Raw genomic sequence first — 24,891 nt, forward strand, 5'->3', positions numbered from 1 at the left:
TTTGCATGTCATTTCCCAGAATCCCTTGCTGCAGTGGAAGTGCTGGGTGATAATGGTGAAAGTCGGGGTTGCAGACCTGCCTAAGACATGCAGATGAGCAGATTGTTTATTTATATGTGTGTTTTACTCACAGTATAGATGTGCAGAGGGTCTCCGGAGCTGAAGCGCTTTGGCTTTAGGTCCGGGGACTCCCTGCTTCCTGAGATACAGGCCCCTTTATGGGGTGCCGGTATCCCTCTGCTTTGTTTACATTCCGCAGTCACATGATCGGGACCTTTAAATGCAGAGGGATACCGGCACCTCATAAAGGGGCCTGTATCTCGGGAAGCAGATGGTCCCCGGACCTAAAACCAAAGCGGTTCAGCTCCGGAGACCCTCTGCATATGTACACTATGAGTAAAAGTTGTTTTGATATCTTTTTATTTTGCCGAAGTTTGCACAGAGAGAGTGACAGCTCTCTCTCTGCTGCAAACACATATCGGCAGAAACGGCTTATCGGCAGGCTAACGGGAGCCAGGCTATTTTATGACCGGCTCATCTGCGTTTTGCTTTCGCAGTGATTCGGCATGGATTCGGCATGGATTCGGCCCTTACTGAATACTGCGAGGGCAAATCGCCAAAATCATGCCGATAGGGAACACTTGGCGATTGCACTTTTTCGGCGCTTAGTGCATGAGGCCCTTAGATTGTATTAAGTCGGGTCCACATTGGCTGCTTTCTTTTAATTTGAGGAGCAATTGTGTAATCTCTTCGGATACTGGGTCAAATTAAAACGAATAAAAAATATTTTTAAAAAGGGGTGGAGGGGGGTATTATAGGCCATTTGTGTGAATGTGTGTCTAAAGCGAAGGGCTGACTAAAACCCATGGTTTATTTTCCCCAAATATATCCCCCTGGATGTACCTCTGCACGTGTTTCTTACAGGGCACTTATTTTTTTAACCCAGTTTAAACTGTACTGTAGCTCATACATAGTTTCTTAAATGTTCACCTGTCTTTTGTGGAAAATATAAAAAGAAACAGGTTGCATTGCAGAGAGCGGGAAAATGAAATCCCGGTACACGCCGGGTATATCAGCTAGTTGATTATAAAGTCATGATAAACCTTTCCCATTAACATGAAGGTAGTCATGCGATACACACCTGATACTCAATCTTCATGATAAGGTCATCGTCCTCTTGATTGTGATCGGCTTCATCGGTAGCGCTAACATCACCCTCAAAGTGCTCTGCTATCTCCCCATCTTCTGCCACAGACTCTAAATGTTACTCCCAGTGCTCAGTCGCTCGTTTTCTAGCACTTTTCTTCTGACAGATGGATAAACCATCTTGCAAGAATCCAAAATAAGAACCTGTGTGCATATATATTTAAAACAAAAAATAAAAGGGGGGTGGGTGGGGGTAGGAAGAGAAACAAGATTACCTTGTTAAATACAGTACTGCAATGTGCTCATGAGGCAGTAGAGAGGTTAATGTTAAACTGTTGGGTTTTGACACTGTGTCTAGCAATGAATACAGCGTTTTCTACATCTGAATTACTGTGGATTAAAACCTCTAGTTAGTGAAGGCATGCGTCAAAAAGTTAAGCTCATGTACACACACTATGGATAGTGGTATTGTTAATATTCACATTGTAGTGGTCACATTACACAATTAAATGTGCATGTTTGAACATTTCAAACAGATTTCTAGATCAAAGAGAAACAGTTTTCGCTCAGTAAAAACCATACCCAACTATGACATTGAGGTCATCAGTTCACACCTCAGTAAATCCAAGAGAAATTCAGGATACCGAAAGTTTGAGACAAGATCCACCGACTGAAACTTAACATGGCAAAAACAGAGCTCCTTATACTTCCTCCCAAACCTGGCCCTACTACCTCCTTCCACATTACTGTTGGAAATACGATCATTCACCCAGTAGCCATAGCACGCTGCCTAGGGGTCACACTCGATTCCTCTCACATTCTCCTCTCACATTCAAAACGTTTCTAAAACTTGTCGCTTTTTCCTCCACAATATCTCAAAGATACGCCCATTCCTCTGTTACTCGAGTGCTAAAACTCTGACTCAGGCCCTCATTCTCTCCCGTCTTGATTACTGCAACCTCCTGTTGTCCGGCCTCCCTGCCTCTCACCTGTCTCCCCTACAATCTATCCTAAACGCTGCTGCCAGAATCACTCTACTCTTTCCTAAATCTGTCTCTGCGTCTCCCCTCCTGAAATCCCTCTCCTGGCTTCCGATCAAATCTCGCACTCAATTCTCCTCCTCACTTTTAAAGCTTTACACTCTTCTGCCCCTCATTAGGCCACGTCCATGGATAGTGCTTGCGGGAGGAGGCGCGCTTCCGCTCGGCACTGAGCCCCTACAGCCGCAATGAGAGCGGCTTTAGTAGGGGCTCGCCTACGCTTCCGCAAGCGCGCAAGGAAAATTTAAAATTTTCCCGCTTGCCGGAGCGCAGGACCGGTCACGTGAGCAGTTCGCCCAATGAGGGCGAACCAGCTCTGTGACGTCACGGGCTTGCCCCCGGGCGGCGCGCTGTCTAAGGCCAGGGAAAGCACTCGCTTTCCATGAGCCTCAGCACGCATCCACCCACCCGACAGAACCATGGCCGAGGCCTTACATCTCATCCCTAATTTCTCGCTATGCACCATCCAGACTCTTGCGTTCTTCTCAAGGATGTCTTCTTTCTACCCCCTTTGTATCTAAAGCCCTCTCCCAACTTAAACCTTTCTCACTGACTGCCCCGCACCGCTGGAATGCCCTTCCCCTCAATACCCGACTAGCACCCTCTCTATCCACCTTTAAGACCCACCTTAAGACACATTTGCTTAACGAAGCATATGAATAGCACTGTGGATAATCCTGGACACGATACATACAGCTTGGCCCCCTGCAGACGCACTTACTAGAATTCCCTCCTACTGTCTCTATACGTTCCCCTACCTACCAATTAGATTGTAAGCTCCTCAGAGCAGGGACTCCTCTTCCTTAATGTTACTTTTATGTCTGAAGCACTTATTCCCATGACCTGTTATTTATATAATTTGTTATTTATATGATTACAACATGTATTACTACTGTGAAGCGCTATGTACATTTATGGCGCTATATAAATAAAGACATACAATACAATACTTCTACCCAATCCCACTTTGCCAGCCAGGAACAAATGTTTCAAATACAGATATTAACTACTATGCTATCTTATCCTTTATATTTAAATCAACTATTTTGCTGTATGTATAAAATAATGCAGCTATTATTTAAAAGAAGCACAAACATTAAAAAGCAAACAGTACCCTGCCATAGAGGACTTAATGTACCTACCGATATTTTGTTTCCTTATCTATCTTTTCCTAAGTCCTCTCTGGCAGACACCAATAGGGTAAATTCTCTTCACAGCTGGAAAAACGGCATGAAGCACCTTCCTTCCAAATCCTCTACCCCTCGATGATTGAACATTCAGCCGGTAATCCTTAGCAAGTGTGTGTCAAGACGACCAGTTTGCTGCTTTACATATTTTCTGTGCAGAGGCTTAAGCCTTTTCAGCCCATGAAGCTGCCGTGGCCCTGGTAGATGGAGGGCTATAGCTGGCTTATACCCTGATTTTCTATAGGTTTTGCAAATAGCTGCCTTGATCCATCTAGACATCAAAGCGACTATGTGACAGGGTGAAGTCAACCCCTATCAGTTATGCCTGGGAAACATATGTCTAAGTGCTTCATCCAGCACTCAGAAGGTTAACTCAGGAGGAAGGTAGGTAATCAGGAGGTAAGCTGACACCTGATAACCAGCAAGGTAGAAAAGGATCTTGTTACCGGCAGTAGCTGGCTGCCTTAGACCAGAGCACACTGCTATGTGAGATGCTAGCCAGACGGATTCACCAAACTAATTACTTCAACCAAAGTAAGACTTGTTCATTTGTTTTTCCTGACTGCTTAAAACACACTTACGGTTTGGTTATGGGTTAGCCAGCCAGCCTGCTAGATAGGCCTGGTGTGTTAGTCAGTCCTCCCAATGTGGAGCAGGATTTGTTTTGTTTAAAGGGACAGTGTACCCACATGTTATGTCATGCTGTGGAGAAATAAAGCCACTGAACGTTTTCATTATCCTGAAACTATACGTGTGGACTGTTTCCTGACCTCGGCTACAGGCCGTCCTGCCACAGACATGTTGACAGACCCTTCCTAGATACGTCAAAACACAAGCCACTGTATGTTCTTCCAAACACTGTCAGTCCTCTGTGCACGTGCGTGTATATATGGTAAGAACTCTAACCACATATATTGTCCCACCGACGTTTCTCATCGCAAGTTGGGGTCAGATCAAATATTCTGACGGATATGAAAATCTGACCACTTTAGTTTGAAAATGGCGACCGATCCTCATTGTCTTGCCTGTGAAAGAACGGATCACATCAGGATAAAGCAAGGAGCTCCCCAAACCCTTGCGTGGTTGTAATCACCAGTAGCAAAACGACATTAAATGGTGAGTAAATTCATAGACCTATCATGAACTGGTTCAAAAGATGAAAGCAAGAGAGGTTTCAGAACCAGGATAAGGTCCCACTAAGGAACAGGGATTCTTATTGGTCCAAATTCTAGAAACGACTCATAATTCAAGCAATCATAGGATCGAGGGCAATTTGTTTGACAGAATGCAACCGATGCAGAAACCTGGACCGTCAGATGCCAGCTTCAATCCCTTCTGAAATCCCTGCTGAAGGAAGTCCAATATATTATCGTGCAATCATTATCTTGCGCTCATCTCAAACTGAATTTAGTGTCTGCTTATATATGGATGTAAGTTTGACACATACACGGAATCTCTTTGTCCCAAATATTGTAGCAATTCTATGAATTATACTTTGTTTTCTGAGATAAGTGTCACAAGATCATTTTTGCACAACACACTTTGATGAATTGGAATTCCTTTATCTTGGGCTGCTATGCGCATTAGATACAAGGTTTAGTAAACCTTTTTGATTACACTTCATTGTATTAATGGTAATTGGACCAAATATTTGTTGTGCGGAGTCACCAAGTATTTCTTAATATAGTTAGTGCCTACATTTCGCTATATTTACAATATATGGACTCCCAGCTGCATGGGTTCCACGTTCCTTATGTTACACCAGAGGATAAACATCCAAATCCGATAATAGGCTCTAGATGTCACTTGTTTCCTGGAACACAGATGTAGATTTAACCTCAAGAGAATCCCTATATCTTTAATGAAGATGAAGTTCCACGACGTCAACCTCAAGAATTGAGGATTGGGGAAGTGAACCAGAGTGAACATTAACGGAAATACTGAGCGAATCCCATGGCTCTTCCAAAAACGTAAAATAGTTCTGAATGGAATCCCAGAGACCAATAATCTCAGCAGCAGATCACAACAACTGGATGGTCTCAGTGGATCTCAAGGGTGCCTACATTCAAATAGCGATCCCTCATCAAAAATACCTAAGGTTTGCAGTATGACAGTCATCAAGTCACTGTACTTCCTTTCGGTCTAGTGACCTTAGTTGCAGAGTTAAGAGGCGATACAAATATTTCATTATCTGGACGATATATTCATAAAAGGCACAGGACACAAGTTTGCTTTTGCAACATCTTGCAAGGGTGATGGATTTTATAAAAGCCCACGGATGGGTGATCAACGAAGACAAAAGTCATCTCGCCCCCTCTCAAAACCGAAGGATGCCCTGCTTCCCAACGACAAAAGACAGTCTCATAAAAGACATCAAATACATCAGCAACATCAATCACCAAAGTTGAATCTAAGACAGGATGTGCATTAGCTTGGGAAAAGGAAGTGGGAAAGGAATACTCTGCACTCAAATGGACACAAATGTGGAGTAATGCCAGCTCTTCCTCGATGTCGACGAATATATTGGAAAATGCATATAAAATAATGTACAGGTGGTACTATGCACCACGAAAATTGAACGAATGCTATGCAGGAACGTCTGATAAATCCTGGAGAGGGTGTGGGGAGGTGGGTTCAGCGCTTCATATCTGGTGGAAGTGTAAGAAAATAAAGTGTTTTGGGGATGGGATAGTGGAGCAGATTTTTAACATTACCAAGATTAGAATCCCAAAAGAGCTGAGTATTTTATTGCTAAACAGAGAAGGGGTCAAGCGGCACAGAATTAGGAAATCTCTATTAATACAAATGCTGAATGCAGCGAGATGTGCTATCGCTGCCAACTGGAAAAAACTGGATGCACCCACCATGGGACAGTGGGAGTCGACAGTATGGGAGGTTATGAGGACAGAAGAACTCTGATATATAACCACTGATACAAGGTTTGAATTTGAGCTTCTTTGGCGGCCGGGGTCAGAGTTTACTGGTAATCGAATATTATGAAAAGATGCGAGAGGAATCATCTGCCAAAATGAGAATAATAGGGATACATGGGTTTATTAAACACGGGGTTGACTTGTTTTCAGATTTTATTTTAATCGGTGATGTTTTGTTGTTTTGTGATTGTAATTATCATTTAATAATATAAATATGTATAATATAATTTTTATATTGTATTGTACTGTTATGTACGGTTTTGTAGTGTATTATATTGTGTTGTATGGTTTTGTAGTGTATTATATTGTGTTGCATGGTTTTGCAGTGTATTATATTGTGTTGTATGGTTTTGTAGTGTATTATATTGTGTTGCATGGTTTTGCAGTGTATTATATTGTGTTGTACGGTTTTGTAGTGTATTATATTGTGTTGTATGTTCACTGTTATAAAAATGTGGATAATAAATAAAGAATAAAAAAATTTAAAAAAAACAGCAATCATATAGAAGCTCTACACTGCATGAAGATAGGATACCGATTTATCTTCCATTATACAAGTAGTCAGGTGTGTCAGATGGCACATGCGCTATTTCAACACGGTATTTCCTTTGTCAGTGGGACAAAGCAAGAAGAGATCTGCATCAAAAGAATCTGACAAGTCGGGTAAAAAAAATAATTCACTGATATGGTGGGAACAGGAAGAAAGTAAGACGCAGGCAAACCGCTGTTAGACTGAGATTGGATTGTGCGGACATCAGATACAAGGGCTTCAGGTTGCGAAGCTCAGTTCTCACTCGCCACAGGGAAAATGGCCAGTCATAGAAAAATGTTCCAAACATCTTAGAGATAAAAGCAATGTTCTTTATCAAACAATAAAAGGCTAAATGATCGGGGGCGTGGCCAGGAGGCTGAGCGTGCTGGTCGCAGTTTGCTCTGCTCCTCAGGAAACTGCAAATAAAACCAGGGAAAAACCCTCAAGATCGTGGAATAAACACCCCAAAACACTTCCCAAGGACTGGTACAACTTGTAGTACCTTTGGGCTCCCTTGACCGAAGCTGAGCCTGGCTCCGTAACCGCCGGATCTTTCGCGGGTCCCCCCTCTGCCTCCAAGAAAAATCTAAGATGTCCACCTTGACCGGGAGGCGGCACTAGTACCTGCCGATACACACTCCCAATCGGAAGGAGGTAAGGGGGGACCTCGCGCTATACTGTGCCGGGCAGAGGTGCGCTGTGGCGGCCGGGGGGGGGGGGGGGGGGCGCTGCCCGCCCCTCTCAAATAATCATCCCCACGCGCCCGTGCTCTGCCAGAGCAGCAAGATGGCGTCGGTCAGAGAGTGACACGCCGAACAAAGGCACGCGAAACTAGAGCGTCTGCTTCCCCTTGTGGCTCCAGGGCCCTGTGAGCTCCGTGGGAGGGGGGGGGAGACCCACTCCAGGGAAGGGAACTCACCGCTCTGCGCTGCCCTGTTGAGGGGTAGCCGGCGGCCATCTTGGTCCACCCAGCCTCCACAAACAGTGTTGAGGGGTGGCCGGTGGCCATCTTGGTCCACCCGCAGCCCATACACTGCACCTGAATAAAGAAAAAACAGTCAAATTGAAAGCAAAGAGCCAGAAGAAAGTGTCAATAAAAATCACTCACTCTCCCTCCCCTACAACTTACCCTTATTGTGAGCCCCAACACATTCTATAAACTTCCCACTGGGCCCAGTAGTCTCTAAAATCTGCCCATATAAGAGGGGGAAGATTAAAGTATCAAGGAACAAAGGCTCAATTAAAAGCAAGCAAAGACCTGCTAACAATGTGTGTGTGACCAGGTCTTTATAGGAATGAGGGGGCCTATCTCAACTTAAATATTTTCCTTTTACATCACCTAAACAAACTCAGCTGTAATCAAAGTCAAAAACTTGATTAATAATAATAACAAACATGCCACCCACTAAACAACAAAAAAAAACAGTGGTCCAGCGCGAGGCAACCCTCTTCTTTAAAAGACAAAGTACCAAAGATCAAGAAGCGTCTATCGCAGGCGAAGACGCAGAGCCAGAACCAGACTCTGAAGAGGAGACAGATGCCCCACTTACCCGCAAAGAAATGCTGGTGCTTGTTCAAGAAATAAAAAGCTCCTTCCACTCAGTGATACAAAGCATCTGACACAGTATCAGAGGGGAGATTGCGTCTATAGGAGACCACATTGTGGACTTGGAGGAGAAGGTGGACAACACCGCACCTTGTCCAAGAAACCCAAGCGCAAGAAATTCTCGAATTAAAAACTCAAGTCAAAAATTTTTGGAAAAATTGGAAGACACGGAGAACCGGTCAAGACGCAACAACCTGCGGATCAGAGGTGTCCCGGAGGAAGTGGATAACGCTCAACTGGACGCATATCTCAATCGGATTTTTCTGTCCCTGCTACCCGAAACATTGGATGAGAAACTTCAGATAGACAGAGCACATAGGCTTCCGAGACCAAAAGGCCTGGACCCAGCAAAGCCACGAGATGTGATCACGCGCCTTCACTATTTCCGCATTAAAAAGATATCGAGAGCTGCTAGAGCTACCCCAAAGATAGAGCAAAATAATGTTTAACTCCTTATCTTTCCGGACTTGGCCCAAATCACGCTGAATAAGCGAAGAATGTATGCGCAGATCCCCAACTCACTCCGGAACAATAAAATCCGCTATCGCTGCGGCTTCCCGTGCAAACTACTGTTCACCTATCAAGAAACAATGTATACTCTACTTTCACCAGATGAGGGTGAGGAGAAACTGCGATCATTGGGACTACTTGAACCAGAGGATCCGATGGCCTCTCAAAGGCCTTGCCCTTCACCTAAGGCACAACACCAGGCATGGGTGAAAACCCCAACCTCTAGGCGAGCAAAGACCCAGCCCACCTGAAAATTAGAGCTGGATACCTACTAAGCACCTATTTAAGACAGCAGGCAAGTCATAGTGTGGTCTGGACATAAGCTACAAGTGGATACGTTGCTCACTCCAGAAAGTTATTTAAAAACTAAACAGCGGTTGCGATATCTGGAGTATATTGACCAACTTGAACTATCCTCAAAGACCAGGGCGACCTGTTCATCAAGAAACTACCGAGATTAGTTTCTAAGGCTGTGAAATGTCCTAGTTCCAAGATTCAGGTTATCACTCTGGAACTATTTTCCCAAGTTAACTATAACTTTGAGACATTTAGAGTTTGACAATCAGTTTGAACTAATCCAAACAATCAAAGGGGTTGGTATACGATGGTCTAGCTTGAACTGGTTTCTAGGTAGAAGTGTATTCTGAATTTAGATTTCAGATCATTATGTTGTCCATACTAAAAATGATTTCCCAAAGTTCAGCAACTAAATCCTTTTCATAGGCCACATATTCAAGTTTACGTTATATATATATTCTTTACCCTGTTCTTTGTCCCTTTCCTCCTGTAGACTAAATACAAGTGTTGAGATTACCGAATTATGCCTGCCAGCCTAATCTACTCAATGCTTTTAAAATTGAGAAAAGATAGGGTGATGTAAATAGTTAGAATGATTGTTGCCCCCCATCCTTATTCCCCTAATGTGTAAGATCACACATACAACCCACCCCGTATTTTTTGGGTTGATTTTGATTTTCCTTTTTGAAGATTTAGCTCCTAAACCAAGGAGCGCTGCGCTGTTCCACCGCTGGGCCACTGCCCGCCCCCCTCATGTTCATTTAACCTGTGCATGCAAGAGATTCGCATCACGGGTCCCATTATGGCTGGTCCCCCCAAACACTGTTTGGACGCCGGGGTCCTCTGTTTACCCCCCCCCCTACCTTACCTACCCTTCCCCTTTACCCAGTTATATAAGCATTTGTTACTATTGTGCAATAATATGTATATCTTTCGATGCATATGTTTCCTCACCAGACAATTTCAGAAGACTGATGTACCGATTTCTCAATTATATGTAAGTTATCACTCTGTTCACTTGTATTATATACCTCTGAAACACCACCATGCCGATTAATATAATATCGCAAAACACCAAGGGCTTAAACACCCCCCGAATGAGACGTATTGCTCTCTCGGAGGCCAAAAGACTGGCGGGAGATATAGTTTTGCTTCAAGAAACCCATCTAAAAAAAAAGGATCAATCACTGCTGTTTAGCGGCGATTACCCTCTAGTCTACCACTCATCAGCTCCACAAAAAAATAAATGGCGTAGCTACACTTTTCCATAAAAATGCAAATTTCAAAGTGGACAAAATTAAAAGCGATCTCGCTAGGAGAATTATAATTATTACCAGAGCACTGGACTGATCTAACAATAGTCAACACCTATGCCCCTAACGAAAATCAAGAAACTTTTTTCCAGGAACTAACAAATTTAATACACTCTGTCCAGAAAGGTCTTTTAATTGTAGCCGGAGATTAAATGCAATAATGGATCCAAATCTAGATAAGTTCCCCAGTCTCCTACCGCCACAAAAGATAGTCTCCTCTACTCGGGGACTGGTTGTTGGTAGACTCCTTGAGATTAGTAAACAATAAAGTAAAGGACTTCTTTTTTTCTCACCCCCATAATAGTTATTCTCCAATAGACTATGGGCTCTATGCAGTAAGCGCCGAAAAAGTGCTCTCGCCAAGTGTTCCTTTTCGGCATGATTTTGCCGATTTTACCTCGCCTTATGCAAGAAGTCCCGAAACCATTCAGAATCAAGTCGAAAACAGTTGTTCCCACTCTGCCGATGATTTGCCGATCACACACAGGTGTATCGGCGTGCATGGCGAGGTGGTGTTAACTTCTCAAATTAAACTTCTTGTTGAATCTGGCAAAGCAAGCATGTTTTTGATTGCGCGGCCCATTTAAAGGAAGTGTGTATTGTTATTCAGTCTCTGTGTTGTTGGGAGAGAGAGAGATGTGGAGTCGTTCGTCGGGAAGCGCAAACATGTGAAGCAAGAAGAACATATATTCTGATAGTGCAATATTGTTATAATAAACTGATGGCTTTATCTTTAAATCGATGTGTAGAATACTCACAAATGTGAGATAGGATATATACACGTAATGGTACCTTTGGATGATGCTTTGTAGTTTTCAGTGGTGATAATGAAGCTTTCAATCTAGATGCACGCTCTGGTAACCTTAGTGTCAGATAAGAGAGCCAAACATAGCATAGACTGTATATAAATTTTATAAAAAGTAAGTATAATCCAATGCACTCACATGATTAAAAGTAGTGACAGGCATTTAGATCTCATAAATCGGATCTCTGCCGCAGGAACGGACAGATCTCTGATTCCCTTGTAGTCAGGCTTGCGTCTCACGGGTGCGCGTCAGCGTCTCGACGATAACGGAAGTGACGTCACCGGGACTCCGAGGTTCTGGTCTGCTGTAGGGCTGGATAGTCTGCGTCACTCTACGCGTTTCCCCTTCTTTGGGTTCTTCAGGAGTGACTCTGACTGTGTGTAATAGCCTTATATACTCTACACTTTAATCCCATAGGTTGGGAATTAATTGAATAATGGTGAGTATAATTACATAATACAAAAGGGTGTCTGGTACTGGTAGTCGTGTGAGTGGTACTGGTAGTCGTGTGAGTACGCGTCAGAGTGAACGGAGGATTCAGGGGAGTGATGTTGCTGCGAGTGCGAGTGATGTTGCTGGGAGTGCGAGTGCAGCTGGTGGCTCTGTTGATGGTGCTGCTGGGGTGTCTGGTGGTGGGGTGGTTGGTGGTGGCCCGCATTTGGAGTCTCTTCCATTGGAAGAAGGAGAGTCCAGTCAGCAGCAGACCTCTGGGGCTGGACGTGGTCGAAAGAAACGTGTGGAGCGGCCACGTAATCCTCGTTTCAATGATCAGGAAAACACAGTTCTGGTCACGGGGATTTTGGAGCACTATGACTGTCTGTATGGGCATTTACTAGGTAAGTCTATCTTTGCATTCATTGTGCAAAGACATGTTATCCTATCTATTATGAAATATTTTCATTCTAATGTAGTATTATAGAATATGTATCAATTAAACTTCATTGCTGCACACATAATCCTTCAAGCTTTATAATGTCACTAGCAATCATTTACAAAACGTCCACTAACTTCATACAATATTCAAGCAACCTTGCTTTGATTTATATGTTTCATCGTAAATGCTCATGTGCTACACATTTTCTACGTAAAGCAGCAGGTTTGTTATCTTTTGGACCAGGTAGCAGTTTAGGAAAGTTCTCGTTATTTATTATTTTGTGTTTGTTAATATTTTTGATATGTATTTCAAGGGCGTACAAGTTCAGCATCAAAAAAAGAAAAGTGGGACAACATAACAGTGGCTGTGTCAGCGTGTGGGAATCATGTCTGGAACCGCACAAATTGTCGGAAGAGATTCGATGATATCAGGGCAAACTTAAAGAAAAAAATACAAGCACAACGGATGCATGCTTCTGCCACTGGAGGTGGGCCGCCTGCACAATCTCTAATGTTAACATCATTGGAGGAGCAGTTGCGGCAAGAAATTATTCCTGTCGTCGTGGAGGGATTGGCAGGGGAAAGAGATATCGGAATTTATTCGGCTCCTTTTCCAGCAGGTGAAAAATGTTACAGTACTACTCGTTTACTATGTTACAAGTCTTATGTATATTTCCACTTACAATTATACTGTAGTTTTTTCCCAATATAAGCATACTGTACCTCCAAACAAAAAAAATGTATATATGTCTCTCTCTCTCTCTATATATATATATATTTCTCTCTCTCTCTATATATAAATATATATATATATATATATATATGCAGTGTTCGACAAACCTATACATTTGCACGCCCCGGGCGAGTGGATTTAACATCGTGGCGAGCTCCTATTGGCCCAAGCAGCACACGTGTGGTACTAGGTGGCGAGTAGATTTTTTTGTTCGGCGAGTAGATTTTTTGGTGATTTGTTGACCACTGTATATATGTATATATATGTATGTATGTATCTTTTTGTGTTTGACAACATGTATAGGCGCAGCTATCATAGATGACATCATTATGAGTCAACATATTCAAATTCACCTGCATGAAGTGATTATGTGTAATTATCTTTCAAATAACACACCCTGCATTCTTCCACTTTATAAACAATTCAACATATTTGCCCTATATTTCAAATAATACTGTATATTTAATCTATGTTACAAAAAATGTGTTAACATGCATAATCACAAAGCACACACACACTAATTATTTGCCACAGTTATGTATAACTTAGAAATACTGTGTTTGTGCATACAAAAGCATCATTCACTATTTCACGTACGTGTCTTACCATATAGACATATATACATCCAAATTATAGATTTTGTGATATATTATTGACAATACATGTTACACCCCAAAAAAGACCATGACTGTCTCATAATGTCTTGCATGAACTATTGTGCATTCCAATGTGACTAAAAATAGTTGACACTCATACACTGTAATTGCTTTAAATACAAATATTGATTTGAATCTAATACTCTCATTTGAGCATAAATAGGCACATATACAATATAGTTTTCAATTGGGTTCATTTGTACATCATTTCATATGTGTACTTCACTTAGGGTACGTTTTGTGAAAGCTGATGCTACTGTATTAACATGCAATCACAGCATAGAGGTTAATACAGGGGGGTGGGGTTGTCGGACACAGAGCAAGATCACACGGTCATGGTATGGTCAAGTGCAGTGGGAGTGCTTACAGGTGGTACAAGTTAATCATAGCTCAGGGTGTGGTCGCATCTTGGGGGAGGGACTACAGTTGTTAGAAGCTGACCAGGTTAACACAAGTGCATTACATTAATTGTAAATGCTAATTACAAGAATACTTTCACCCACAGCTGAACTATATATGTAAACATACGTTACTCATTCGATCACTCATAGAGTCTTATAACGTTAGTGAAACGCAAACATTATGACACCATTACCATCTGTGAGCGACACACGGCATGTGTTGCTGAGTGTCAGCCACATAGCGCGCTACACAAGCTTATCTTACATGTAATGCCACATCTGTAAACACATTCATAAACATTACCATAAGTAGTTAATAAATTCTAAGGAGAGTCAATGTTGCTTTCCTGCTAGTGATCTCATAATTTGGATGTCGATTACTACACAACATATTCTGTGTATTTGAAACATAAACATTTTTTGGAATGTGCATTGAAGCAAGAGCAATGTCTGTTGTTTCAACTAAGTGTGCTGACTATGTCCAACTATCCTTTTATGTTAACATTTATTATATACAGATTGCACAAACAATATCATTGTTATGTTGTTCTTTGAGGCATAAATGTAGCCATAACTAAGTCCTATAAAGAAACTTTAATTATATTTTTTTCAAAATAAAATTAATATCTTATTTTGTTCTTCTATATAGTTGCTGTTGTGTCACCTGGCAAGGAAACTGTCTCATCACCTGGATCATCAAACTCATCATCAAGGTCATCATCAAGAATGGATGGTTAGTGTATGACGTGAAGGCCATATCTTGTGTAAATGTTTGGTAATACAATAGGCATGCTAAATACATGCCTTTTAAATAAACGTAACATCATGTATTGTCACAGAACATGCACTGTTTAGTGTCCACATGTATTGTGTGTTTTTTAATGATTCTGCTATGATTGTTAATGTTACAACATCCTTTCATTCATTGTTCTTTCACACTGAGTCGAAACATAATTGTTACTTAAATCATCATCTTTTAATTATATCGAAACAGCAAATAATGGACAGATGATATGTGTTACACTATGATTCAAAAAACATTACACTGATAATAAAGTGAAAGATCCATGCCAGTTCATCATGTTTTTATTTTATTTTAGAAAAAGATGTTGTCGGCCAAGGCCAAATTCAAACAAGTGAACATGAAGATTTGCACACGCCTGCATTAACCACGCATCCACGTCCTCCTGCTCGTGACACGTACGCAGCTATTGCAGCTTCAGACGAAAGAATCTTGGGTGAAGACAATCGTCGCCATTCTGATTTGATGACAATGCATGAAAGGAGGATTACACAAACAGAAAGGATGATGTCACTGAATGCAACGATGCAGGAAAGGTCAATAGCAGAAATGACACAAATAAAACAAATCCTCATCCAATTGCCAAAAGAAATTCAAAATTTAAACAGGAAGCATTAGATCTCAATGTAAGCCAAGCCAATATGTTGCGCAGTACAGCAAGAGAACAATTCCACTTTTACCCATTACAGGATGGATCGTTACATGGTACAACTTTCTCGCCACAGTCATCAGTTCTTCATTCCCCAGTTCATGATGATAACGGTACAGTAGCTGCAACTTCACTCCGTATCCCTGTCAACCTTCAACCGCTTACATCTGATCAACAAACAGAGAAAACACCTACAAGAGACACGGAAAAGAAAGTTAGGACAACAAATGCTATTAACCAGCTATTGGAAAAAGAGTAAGAAAACAAAAATTGACATTGAACCACCATCACTCATGCAATGTTTCTCAAGTGCTTCACAACCCACACCCATTGCCCCAGAAGTGCCACAGGCCACACAACCCACACCCATTGCCCCAGAAGTGCCACAGGCCACACAACCCACACCCATTGCCCCAGAAGTGCCACAGGCAACACCCAGTGCCCCTGAAGTGCCACAGGCCACACTTACAGGCATTGAATTGCCACAGGCCACTACAAGTGTTATAGGTAAGGGCAGAGTACTTGGCAGAGGGAGAAGAAAAACACAGCAGCAAACAAACAGGCCTGTTACTCGGTCTCAGAAGTCTAGTGAAAAATAAAAAACAACATAATGAAAACTTTGTATTTTACTGGTGTTTACTGCATTGTAATTAATGCATAGTGTATGTATGATCATTTACATATGCTTCATAACATTCAAATATATCATTGTACACATTAATGTTTTCCAATGCTCATTACATTAATTAAGGCCTATTGGGAAACATTTAAATATGTACTAATCATCAGTGTAATAATGGTATTACATTATTACACACTTGTCATGATTATGGAACATGACATTCATTTAGCTATTGTTTGAAATGAGATGGCATTGGCCTTCATTTTTAGGTACATACTCATTTCATGTTAATAAGATTCACATTCAAGAAAAGTTCAGTCTGCGCTCTGGCTCTTTAAGGATCTGGAAGGTTGATTCCTCTCTGTTCTTTTGCTGCTCTTGTGATTCGAGGTGTCTTCCCCCACCTCCAAAAGTGGATCCCACCGGAAGGCTCCGACGGCGATACCAAATGTCAACAAGAAAAAAGAAACACAAAAGCGCACCAAGATAAGAGATGTAAAATGTATTACCAATAAATAAAAATAGTAATCACTTACATGAGTAAAATCTTTAATAATCCCCGATCGCAACGATAACTTCAGTGGTGGGGCATCACATACGATATGCAGGGGCAATCACAGTCCTCAGAGATCAATCCCGCGCGCTGGGGCTGTCTCCGTTGTGCTTCCAGTCCTCCACGAGTGTAAGCGTGGTGGAAAGCGTAGCGCGCATGCGCAGGGATTGAGGCCCTCTGCAAGTGTCCTTAGGATGCCTGTCCGTTTTAGTTATGTTAAAAACGATCGGAAACGATCACAAACAATACACTTGAGTGTGTACTAGCGATTACATAAATAACAGCCAGCCACAATAGTCGCAACGCGTTTCGTATACCAAAGTATACTTCTTCAGGCAATATCTGGGGCACCTGTTTGGTGTCCTATATAGGTCTAAGACGGATCGTCATTGGTGAATCTCAATGACTAAGCAGCCAATCAGGCTTGTTTGTCAAGGGGGTGGGCTGAATTTAAAATACTCCCCTCTTACATATGTCCTCAAAGCCTTAATACACTAGAGAGACATATTATATTTTGACTTATTGATTAGTATGGACAATCAAAGTGTATTTGAAGAGGTGTCACAAACTATAAACAGGTAAGCCTTAAAGGGTAACAGAAAAAGGTGACCCATATAGTCAAGTGTAATAAAATACATATATAATAATATGAACAACATATATAACATAGTGCAATCACATTCTACAAATAAAACACATTAATAACATATAAAACATGGGGAGGGGGGGGGTTGGGTAATGGGTAACAGAACCTGGAATATAAAAAATGAACAGGTATTTTTCTACTATTTTTCTTTTTCCCTGTTCATTTTTTATATTCCAGGTTCTGTTACCCATTACCCAACCCCCCCACCCTCTCCCATATACACACACACACACATATATACATACACATATATACATATATACATGTATATATACATGTATATATATATATACACATACGCAACTTTACTTTGAGCTGACTTCCCAGGACTTTATGACGCCACACATGCGTTTCCTAGCAACATTGGACGCTAGGATTTTTTTGTCCACCGGGGGAGCCTGTACTCATCTGCCCATTTGAGATAGCATACATTGCTCTGTCTCCTGATTTCCAAGATGGCAACCGTACTACCTCATACACTGATTGCACTCGTGGAGCTCCAGGATTGTACAATTAGCTGCCTCTAATTGTCCTCACATGGTGAACTATGGGGTATATATGTTCTCTGGGTGTCATTGTCTGGTAGCACCCCCCTGAGGAAGGTCCTGCCTAGGACCGAAACGTTGGGTTTATAGTGTGCTGTTTTGTAACTGCTAATACATGTCTTTTTGCTTTATCTGAGTGTTGCTGCTTTTGTGCCTTCTCTTATGGGAAGACAGGGTTTCTATATCTATATATATATATATATATATATATATATATATATATATATATATATATATATATATATATATATATACATATATATAATCTGTCAGTGTTTTGTGCAAACAGGCCTTGTGTTAATGTAATATCATTGTAAGCACAATTGCTACTATTATAGTATCACTCTGGATAAGGCCCTAATTAACTCACCTGTATTAAAAGGTCAATATGATTACAACAAGGCCTAGATACACACAAATATTTATATCATTTTACAATATATATATATATATATATATATATATATATATATATATATATATCATGAGAATGAACAGTACATCATTACATGGCTGCTGAGGCCTTGTTTGCTGATAGAGTAAGCTGTGTCTATGTTAAATTTATTAGGGCAACTGTTAAACCTAAATCTCAATGTTATTCACTTTCATTAACTATTAAGAACATTATTGAAAGGCGTGCTTGTTAACAAGGCCTTGAATGTAGCAACATAGATATATATATATATGTATATATATATATATATATATATATATATATATATATATATATAGATACTATTTTTTACAAGAAAAACATTGAGAGAGATAAAATACACATTGATGTAAAAAATATTTTAAACAAACAGAGAGTAAAAATTATAACTTCATCATAGACAGATGTTTATGCTTAATTAAACCACAGTATTGTTTGTAATCTAATCATACCACAGGTTTAGATTACACACACATTGTTTTTAAAAACAAATGACTACACTTGTATTTCTCTTTTTAATTGCATAATGGCAAATGAAAGTTTCGATTCCTTTGAAAAGTTTAGGTTAGATAAAGACTTACAGACAATTATTGTAACCATTTGCTTGTGGGAGAAAAGCTAGCCGTATAACAGTTAGTTTGTCTTATAACCTTGAAAGAAACCACGAAGATAACATTCATGTGTTCATAAAGACAGCACACATCAGTATGAGTTACACTTACACAGAAAAGACATTAAGGAAGAAGCAATGGCAGGAGCGTCAACATCTAACAGCAAACCTGAAAAATCAATTAAATATTTAATCTCAGAGGCCATCGAAAGAACGCTATCAAAGAAGGCGACGGTGGGGGAAATCTATGATTTGATTCAAAACAAATATCCATACTTCAAAGAAACAGGCAAGCTAAGAAATTTTAAAACTTCTGTACGTTACACGTTATCCTCAAGTAAATGTTTTGAGCGTGTCCCTGATGGTACAGCTGAACGATACGGTTTTTGGCAGCTTGCACCAGCATTTAAAGTTAACATGGAACATATCTTATGCTAAATAGCATGTATTTCCCTAATACCAGTAACATTGAAGACGCACAGCCTGCTGCGGCTGATGATATACCTGCACCGGCCATTCAACAACAACAGATACAAAATGGCGATAACTACTATGATATGTATGAATACTTATATGATCAAGACGGATTTGGAGGTGTTAACAACCAACAAGTGAACGTACCTCCAGACCTCTTGTTTGAAGAACCCAATGCTGAGCCCGATGACGACATAATGGAGATGTGTGTGATTAAGGATTCAACGGTTGCATCAAGCATGGATGATTCTGAGGTGTATTCCTGGAGCGAAGTGATGCAGCAACATCACTTTTAACTTCTACAAGAATGGTAAATATACATGTCTTGAGTGTTATAGTCAAATAATATATGTATACATTGTTCAAATGCTAATGATTGGATAAAGATTAACATAGCTAGCAGCCTTACATGTAGCGTTAACAAATTCATTATTTCCGATGACACAATAATAAATCACGAAACATTAGTACTCATTGTTGAGGCACACAGAAATCCGATATTTTTTTAAGGAAAAATGCTATCATTAAAACATGTTGCACTAAGTGTAACACACACACACACCTCGTTGTTTAGCATTCAACAGGTACAAACAACGTGACGCCCACATATGACGTGGGAACGTGTTAATGTTTCAAGGCGTCCTTAAAAAGGTTACCGATGCAAGACACACCCCCAACACACGTGCGCGCGTGATTATGTATTGGCTGTTGGCGTACCTTATTGTTACGTTCTGTGCAGCGTGTAATGTGCGCGCGTCGCTGTGGCGGTGCGTGCAAATCGCTGTAGGACAATGTAAATACAATGTGAGGTGTGTTTACGTTCAGTTCACGGTGGCTTAACATGACGTCACCAGTATTTATTGCGCTCATTGGCTGATCGCTCGTTGTTCCAGTTTGCACACGTCTGTTGGCAAAGTTTAGATATGTACGTGTTTATAATGAACATTTATTCCCATCTGTAACATAACTTTCTGCCATTATATGCGTACTGCTAGCAGAACGATGGAGGGACATTTCTTGAAAGCACAGCGTACACATCGTTTAGCGCATGCGCTAATACTTTGTCCACACATTCGTGATGTGCGTGCGCAACAAATGTTGTGCGCGCACATGATTATGTATACAGACAACGAGAAAAAAAAAATGCCAGCAATGCTATGTGTGAAATAAGATACCTATGTATCTGTAGTTAAATCCTTGCAGTTTAAACATATACTTAACTTAGGGTAGAATAACCACTATCACATAGAGATGTGTGAAGCGTTGTAATGTTGCAACATATATAAAGGCTGCTTTTTTGAACAACCTGTGTTTGTTGTATTTCACAGATGTCGATGAAAAATACATGGGACCAATGTATGATGTCAGATGGGAAATCGTTATATTAGATGATTGAGACGACTAGCGAACAACCCTTTTTACAAATATATAAGAAAGCTTACACTGATTGATGCGCATATTAACAATCACTATAGAATGTTATTGTAATTTTTCACTATTTACTATGCACTTATATTTCATAATCATGTATCTTTGCACTTAAGGTAGATCTTCTATTGATTCATTATATTTTTATACTAACATTATAAGTATTGTAATGTGATATATGCTAACCACAATATCAGTATGCTAACAAATAAGTACCCCAAAAAAATATTGTGACGTGTGACTTGGCAAACAATGTAAATGCTACATAAAAACTCGTATACATATAATGTGAACGAAAAGAAGACATAAACAAAATAAAAACTAACATACATATTTCTAATGTCGTCCTCGTTAAACATCCTGTCACTATACCTGTATCGATGTAGGCATATCTTCAGAAAGATGTACATTGAAATACATAACATGAACAGTCGTTGGAGTGATATTCTGTCCCAAATGACACATGAAGGTTTCCAAAACATTTTCATGACATGTTCATTAAGGTAAACAACACACATTTGTGACACTTTGGAATGTGCTTTGTAAGCAAATATACAATCTGAAAAATATTAGTTTGTACACACAATACACATCATTGTGACACACATGTCACACTACCAACTAAAAAAGTATGTTTCAATATTGCATTACCTATTGAATGTCTACATACTATAATTTTTGTGTATGCATGAACAATACCAAAATGAGCATAACATGAAAATGTACACCTTTTTTATACACGGACACACATCACCTTTTACGGTAAATAAGTATAATCAACCCTGTTGATGAATGACATACCGGTGCCACATTAAATTGTCCACACAGAAGAGAAGATAAAGGTGTTAGAGCCATATTCATCTGTTTCCTAAGGGAAGGTTATTTGGACACATGTATTTGTCATAACAAGGAACGAATCCATCTATGTGGTACTATGAATATCTATTTTTTTGCTTACATTCAAAATATGTGTTGATGACATTCCTTCGTGTCTCAACACCACTGTCTGTTTGCTCTGTGTCAGCTGGTAACGTTACGGGATGCTCCTCCTCCAAGTCCAGACGTATGTCGGGTTCAACATTATTGCTGAGTGCCAGATTGTGTAAAATGCAACATGCAATGATAATATCTGACACTTTAGCAGGCTTATAATGAAGTGCCCCACCAGTTCGATCTAAGCACCTAAATCGTGTTTTGAGCAGGCCAAATGTCCTCTCTATGACGGATCGTGTTGAAATATGTGCCACATTATACCTCTCCTCCGCTTCACATTGAGGGTTTCCCACCGGGGTCAACAGCCACGGCCTAATTCCGTATCCTGAGTCACCTATGATCCAATGTGCAAAAAAAGTATACAAATTGAAATGACGTTCGTACATTACATATGAAATGTTAAAATAATAGTTGCTTGGCAACACATCCTAATATGTACTCACCCAGCAGCCAACCAGGTCCAAAATAGCCTTCTTCGAAAGCATGGAAGACTGATGAGTTCCTCAGGATAGAGGAATCGTGACTGGAACCAGGGAATTTGGCTACCACATGCATAATCTTCATCGTGGCATCGCATATCACCTGTACATTCAGGGAATGGTAGTGCTTACGGTTGCGGTAAGCATGCTCACTCTGACTAGGCGGGATCAAGGCAACATGGGTGCAATCGATTGCACCCATTACACATGTTATCCCGGCTATGTTATAAAAGCCAGTCCTTACTTCCAGCCACTCTGTCTGCTCTGCAGGAAAATTAATATAATTCCTAGCGTGTCTATTCAGTGCACATAGAAACTGGGTAAAGGCCCGCGAGAATGTAGATTGCGAGACCCCGCCCACTATGCCCACAGTTGTCTGGAATGACGCGGAAGCAAGATAATGTAATGAGCACAGCATTTTAACAAGCCCAGGGACTGCACGACCTCTGGCTGTCACAAAATCTAAATCTCCCCGTATCTCTTCATAAAGAGATAAGATTGATGCTGAACTCAAACGATAGCGACTTACTATCTCCTCCTCACTCATCCCATCTAAGATGGTTCTCTTCCTGTAGACACGAGGACGAGGCACTACTTGTCTCCTCTCTCTTCTCCTCTCATCTCGTTGCCCTTGCCCTCTCCGCGTCCCTGTCCCTTCCCTGGCCTGTGACATCCTGCTCCTCAGCTAGGCTCTCGTCCAATATAATCTTCCTCCGTCTCATAAACATTCGCATCATTTTGTGGTCTGTAGCTGTCATAGCGCAGGTAATTGCCCTCCTTTAAATACCTATGTGATGATGTCAGGTGAGTTGATGAAGTGAAAGGTGTTACATTAACATATCCAAGTAGTTCAATGCAAACGGATATCAAGTATTAAAGACAAGGATTTTTTTTGTATGTTCAGCAGGCAATAATGATAGTTGAGAATGATGTAATGTAATGCTTTGTCAACCGTTTATTTAACAATAATTTTTGGAATGTGTAATTCACGTTCCACTTCAGAACGCTACACACAGTCATCTGATTAGGATACAACCATGAGAAACTAGGTTGCAACATGTCTAATTGGCCATGTTATTGTCACTTATTCACATGAAGTAATAGTACTGGACATATCCATATTTTAATCCCATCAGGATACTTCCTATTGATTATGTTGAAATAGTGTTAAAGATGAGTAAGTTCTGTAGATGTGTGTATAACCTTTCTGAAAAGTGATTGTAATGCATCGTGTACTATGTAAACATGCAATGTTATTGAGTGTCCAATTGCGGACGTCATAAAAAGAGGGAGGTCACAAAGTACAGGTAAACATGAAAACAAACAGATACATGTCCAAGTGATAATGCGGTACACATTAAAAGCATTGTGTAATGTATAGCAACATGACTGTACGCTGGATGTGTTAGATGTGTGAAATCTGTAATATCATATAATATTTTGAAGTTCACTTTATTAAAATGTTGCATATGATGGTAACTGTTCCTTTAAGAGTTTACTGTTGGATTCTCCATTGACACATTATAACATGAAGAATAATGTGGCACGCAAAACATGATCACATACACAAGTAAAATGTTGTGACAATAATAAACGTAAGCGAGGACACGATGAAGTGAATGGACACTATAATGCCAAGCACATTTTAATTCGGAACAATATAACGTAAAGATTCCTATAAAGTTATAAGTCCCCGCTCCATTGATGTAGAGATGATATTTTTTTTTAAATTGCTGTCTAGGTAAGCTTGCCGATCCTTCTCGCCTCCGACTTGCCAACATTAGTTGGCGGGACAAATTCCCGATGAAAGCTCCATTTTTGAGTGTCGATCAGCACCGATAAGCGGTTTGGGGCTACTTGAATACAGCCGATTTAAAAAAGTGGCGAAAAGTGGCTTATCGGCAGCCGCAAGCCGATAACTTTTTATCGGGAAGAAAAAATGCAGATTTTAAGCACTTATCGGCGCTTACTGAATCTCAAACGCAATTTTGGCGCAAAAATGTCGAAAAATGCCTTTTCGGCCCTTAGTTATTCTCCAATAGACTATATCCTAATAGATCAACACATTAGTGATAATATTTCCTCAGCAGTAATTGCCCCCTCTGCTTGGTCAGACCACTCCACACTTATCACTAGATTGGTGGGCCTTACTACCAAAAAATAAGCAAGGTTGTGGTCTTTAAATTAATCTTTACTACTGAACCCACAAAATCTCCAATTAATAAAAGAGGAACTGGCCCAATATTTTGAAATAAACAATACCCAGAAGTTTCCTCTTTTACCCTTTGGGAGCCACACAAATCGGTGATAAGAGACAAATTGATTGTCCTGGCTTCTCGTAAAAAAAAAGAAAAAACAAAACAAATTTAAATACTAACACAAAAATTATCAGAACTAGACTTATTCACAAATCAAACCCCTCACGGAAAAATTACAGGCAGATAATCTCAGTGAGGGGCGAACTAAATCTTTTGTTGGTGCCAAACGCAGAAAGAGCTATAAGATGGACTCAACAGAAATATTATGAAAAAAGTAATAAGGCAGATAGAATGTTGGCACGCAAATTAAAGCAAAAACAAGCTAAAGCTGAAATTGATAACATCTACATGTTACGCTGTGCTCAC

The 24,891-nt window shown here is 40.4% G+C and overlaps 1 protein-coding gene across 1 annotated transcript in view; it reads right to left on the bottom strand.

Annotated features, from left to right (window-relative positions):
* Positions 1-1,122: 1,122 nt before the first annotated feature.
* Positions 1,123-24,891, bottom strand: part of LOC142502198 (kinesin-like protein KIF20A) — a 49,782-nt gene continuing 26,013 nt past the window's right edge. The window contains exon 6 of the mRNA XM_075613069.1: positions 1,123-1,350. Within this exon, the coding sequence (XP_075469184.1) occupies positions 1,265-1,350 (86 nt within the window). The 3' untranslated portion in view covers positions 1,123-1,264. The remainder of the gene's footprint in view (positions 1,351-24,891) is intronic.

The sequence above is a fragment of the Ascaphus truei genome, chromosome 8, assembly GCF_040206685.1.
Source record: "Ascaphus truei isolate aAscTru1 chromosome 8, aAscTru1.hap1, whole genome shotgun sequence".
Lineage (NCBI taxonomy): Eukaryota > Metazoa > Chordata > Amphibia > Anura > Ascaphidae > Ascaphus > Ascaphus truei.